General features: G+C 31.1%; 1 protein-coding gene across 1 annotated transcript in view; it reads left to right on the top strand.

The window, feature by feature from the left end:
- The window catches only part of LOC100162676, a 6594-nt gene extending 2363 nt beyond the window's left edge, over positions 1–4231 (top strand). The window contains exons 2-3 of the mRNA XM_029490726.1: positions 3825–3889; positions 3951–4231. Of these exons, the coding sequence (XP_029346586.1) occupies positions 3847–3889; positions 3951–4162 (255 nt within the window). The 5' untranslated portion in view covers positions 3825–3846 and the 3' untranslated portion in view covers positions 4163–4231. The remainder of the gene's footprint in view (positions 1–3824; positions 3890–3950) is intronic.
- Positions 4232–4995: the final 764 nt, after the last annotated feature.

Here is a 4995-nt window from a genome sequence, read left to right as displayed (position 1 = left end):
TGATATAACAAAATTAATAGTAGGTGAAATCCGAGGTAAAATCATACACATTTTTTTAACAGACTAAAATAAAAAATAAATGAACAATGTATACTTCAAGTTTCAACTAAACAAATAATGACTGTTTCTGTCAGTCTTTTAAATAAAATAAATTTTTTTCAGTCTTTTATGTAATAATTATCACACTATACTATTTCTAGTTTTAAAAGTTTTATCTCGAGTTTTATTAATTATTTTTTTTATTAAGTTTAATTATCCCTTTTTGCTGCTTTTCATCTTGTGTTATTTTGAATTTTTCTGAAGTTACAACAGTGGACATCTTTACTCTATTATAAGCAAATAATCTGCCCTAGTTGTTGTTGATATAGGCTTTGGCCATTTTAAAGCATCGACCAAACTTCATTTATATTTTTAATAGGGCCTGTACATGGTGCAATTCGAGGTGTAATTATTGTTCTATTTGGTTCAAATGAATATGTTTGGTGTTATAGCTGGAAGTGGACTTATTAAAGAATTATGGTCAGAAAGAGATATATTTGTACAAACTTCTGGTTTATCTTGATTTCCCTCACTTTGAAAACATTTTACCCAAACATCATAAAGTTCTGATACATAAATATCTCGGATATTGCGGTAGTTGTACAACCTCATGTCCCATTGATAACGTTATTTCAATCAATTCGTTTTTTTTCTCTCTGGGTAATACCTGTTTGACTCGCTCGCGTAACTCTTGTGACGTTTCCAGCGGGGAAAACTCTACTCCCTTTTCGTGTGGCTTAGTGTAATTTTTCGAATGGACCCAGTTGTACCAAGCGTTATCCACAACAATGACACTAGGTTCTTTCAAATTTTGTAGAATTTGAATGAACCAGTCTTTAATTTCTACGGAGTTTATTTGAGTGTGATAGTCTTCAGATGAATCCGACTTACAACGAAAGACTAATTTTGATTCCTTCATAAATCCATCCGAACTTGAACCAGCGTGGAAAATAATGAGTCGATCTCCTTTGCCTGTAGGAACTTCAAGCTCGTCTAAATAAACGACTGGTCGAATATCATTATTTTGACGAAAGTTAACCATTTTTCCTAAACACTGTATACGCATAACAACAACATAATTTTGCTCCATTATAAACCGTCGACCGTCGTTACATTTTTTGTAACTGAATTTTAATGATTTTAAAACTTTCAATAAAGATGTTTTAGATCCTTTATAACCAGTTTTTTTCTCGGAACTTTGATAACATTTTTATGGACGTAGGGAATTCGCCTCGGTCATAAAATTCATGAACGGTTCGCCTTAAAACATCTTTGTCGGAGTCATCGATATCCGTAGCATATTTACTACGTTTATATGTTTTACGAGGGGAGGTAAAACACGGTCCATTTTCTGAGCTGGAAAGTGTCTTAGAACCCTCCGATGTTATTCGTTTTATCGTCGACAAACTGATACCACATGCTTCAGAGGTTTTTTGTTGTGCTTGAATAAAAAATTTAGCCACTTCGGGATGAGATGAGTCCTTGGATAATTTTTTGAAATATGAATATACGCTAAAAATAATGTGTTTAGTTTGAGCTTGAATGTCATGGCGTTGGCGGGAAGACATTTTACGGCACAGTAACGTAGCAACGGGTGGGATAAGTGGAAATCTAACAACTATTGATTTCTAACTATATTATTATATATTATTATCTTTAATCGTACTTTTGACATGAAGACGTAAATACATGATAACCGTGACTAGAGTGTACACACGACGTCTTTATATAGGTAGATAATAATATAATGATTCGTATATTTATTATCTATGGGTGTACACGATTGGTTTCCACAGGTGGTTTAAACATTCCAGGACGATAATATGTTCACAATAATATATTATTTAACGTTAGGTTATGGAATAAAGTTTACACTGCTCAGTATATTACCACAGTGCACAGAATATATTCTGTGATATTTCCGTTAACGGTGAGCCGTGTTTTCCGAAAAAAAATTAGCGCTGAGATTGGCTAAATCTTGCTGTTAGTAGCGGTATTCAACAACGCTACTATAGTACAATATTATTATGTCCAAAAAGTAGAATGTTATTTGAATCCTACTACAGAGCACTATAGTACAAAACAATAATTTACATTGGAGCGACACTGTCAGGTTAATCTCTTTTCTATGGACACAATACTGCTGCAGCTATTAAATAGCAGATTGCTGGAGGCTTGCTAATGATGTTATAAACGTTTACGTTGATGTTTGTGTAGGTTGTTACGAACAATTTTTTTTATACAATATTTACCATATCGAAATGTATGAATTGTTAATTGTGATTATGTGTTAATAACTATTACACTTGAAAATTATTTAAACTACTTTAAAACATTACATAAAAACACAAAAATAAAAATAAAATACGTTTTTAAAATTAATATTATAATATAATTTATGATAATGGATCAATTATTGAAAAATATGGTATGGGGGCGTCAGCTGATTCCACTTTTGTAGATAGTACTATCATTAGCCGTGGCCACGGACTGGAAACACAAATTTCTATTTATTATATTATTTAAATATTTTCTATACTTAATACTATCATGCTGGAGACGCAGATATATAAACATACATAGTATGTTTATATATGTTTGGCTGGAGTCGAGCCGCTTATTGTATTTGCAAGAGCCAAGTGCGGGGTGTCATAATGAGCACCGATAATTTACAACGCTATCTGCATAAAACACAGACTAAGATGCAAAATTTGGCGCCAAATATCTTAATTCTTGGCTGATTCTGATAAATATTTAAATGGCAGTGCCACGATGTTATAGACTCTATAACATCGTGGCACTCTATAATATAGAGAATTGATCATCAATTATTTATGTATCTTTATTACCTGTGCACGATGTGGATAAAATGGATCTATCTGCTATCGTGGAGGGCAGTGCCCATGTAGTCAGGGTCATGTCATCACTTTTTTCAAATAACATTAGGATTTCAGAAAGTGTCGTACCCACGGACTAAGATATTATCTTGGTACCCGTATAGTATTATAAAAATGGATAGGCCTCTAAAGGCTTTCTAATAATGATAGGCCGTTCCTTTTTTAACAGAATAAGGGGTCCATAGACCTATCTTTATAGGTCTATGTAGACATCGCGGTTTGGAATATGGATGAGAGATAGCTTTTATCTTAAATAAAATAGAAAAATCTGAGGCTTTAATTTTCTCACCTGCTCTGATATGAATTTTATGCGACTAAAAATAAATATAATATGTACCATACTTAATAACATTGCGAGTTAGGTATATGTAATATATCAGAGAATATTTGTAAGCTAAGATAACCCTGGGCCTCCACACGAGTTTTTCTCAGGGAGACCTAGTAATCTTCATGGTATTAATTTAAATAAAAAAAAATAAAAATGTTACTCCAGCAAGCCGGGGTTTTTACAAGTTTTCGGCGTATTATGCTGTACGTTGATACATATTGCCTGTTGGCTATTAATAGTACCTAGAAAAATGTATCATCAAGGGAAACAAAAACTCTAGAGTTTAGTCAACTGTTGAAAAAGTCGATTATTGTCGGGGAAACGAAAAATGATCGCTGCCCGTCACGCGCCAAGCGACTGTTTTTCGTTTCCCCGACTATAGTGATGTACTAGGAACAAATATTTTAGTAAACAGTTTTGATATAAAATTTGATTGCTCTTCGTACCTCTGTCAAAACGAGCTTGATGATATTGAACTTGTTATGAAACGTAAATTCACTAGGTTAAGTTTATACCTAGTTATTCTTATTTTTCTTAATGTATATATATTTATGTTTTAGTACACAGGGTATTGCGGAACCTATGACAGACATGGAAAAGGCAAAGGTTGTTATAGCACATAAGGGTAATGATTCATCTATTGATAATATTAACTATATATATTAATATTATTATTCTCTTTTTAGAATTCTACGACAATCTATTACTCCTTCGCATAAAGCTTCAAAAATGCCTTTCACTTGCCAATACTCTTCCACAAGACTTGGACAAAATTACTAAGGAAGACAAGGAAGAATGCGCCTATGACACTGTAAAAGATTTAGAACAGTATTTAATAATGGTGGTAAAATATCAAACAGACTTACTTGCTAAGAATCAAAATGTTAAAATGATGTAAGATTTTAAATATAAAGTATAATCTAACTATATAATTTATATGGAATAAATCTAGTTTAGTTACCTCGTATTTTTTCCAATTAATATTATTTATGACAAAAAAAAAATCCCAATTCATATTGTATTATGCATAGATTTGAGGTCAACCAACATATTACGAGTATGGTTATACCAGGTATAGTATTCAGTCTTCCTTTAATTTGAATGTCTACTAAAATAATAAGCATTTATAGATGGATAAAAATTATATTTTCAACCAAAAAGTTCCGTTTATAATCATAAGTGTAAAAATTCAGTTTATCAAGAACTTTAAATTCAAAACAAATTATAAAAATAAAATTGATTTAGGTGCATTAATTTTCATAAGTAAATCAATAAATAAATTACTACAAACATATATAAAAATAAAAGTTATATGACAAAAAATGTTCATCATATCTACATTGGTCTAACTAAGAGAGAGGCAGAGAGGCTTAGCCTCTCAAAATTTATGTTTTCAGCTCTCCTGTTCGATTCATTTTTACTTTTTAGCACATTCTGGTTTAAATTCAATTCCTTGCATAAAAGACACTATCATAGGTTCTATGTCTTAAATAATTAAAAATTATATATCTATAATATAATATAATAATAATATTGTGGATGTACCATGTGCGGGTATGTATCAGATGAATAAAAATATACGTTGATTGTGACCCAAAACAGAGTCAGTTAACTGCTTATAATATGTATTATAGACAATTATCGATAATGATATTTTATAAATATTTATAAAATATAGCCATATTATGGTTAGTTTAAGTTTACTTTTTTTATAGTTGTAAAATATATTAT

Source organism: Acyrthosiphon pisum, chromosome X (genome assembly GCF_005508785.2).
Source record: "Acyrthosiphon pisum isolate AL4f chromosome X, pea_aphid_22Mar2018_4r6ur, whole genome shotgun sequence".
In the NCBI taxonomy this organism is placed as follows: Eukaryota; Metazoa; Arthropoda; class Insecta; order Hemiptera; family Aphididae; genus Acyrthosiphon; species Acyrthosiphon pisum.
Note: the sequence above shows the minus strand (reverse complement) of the source record. Positions and strands in the feature narration are given on the sequence as shown.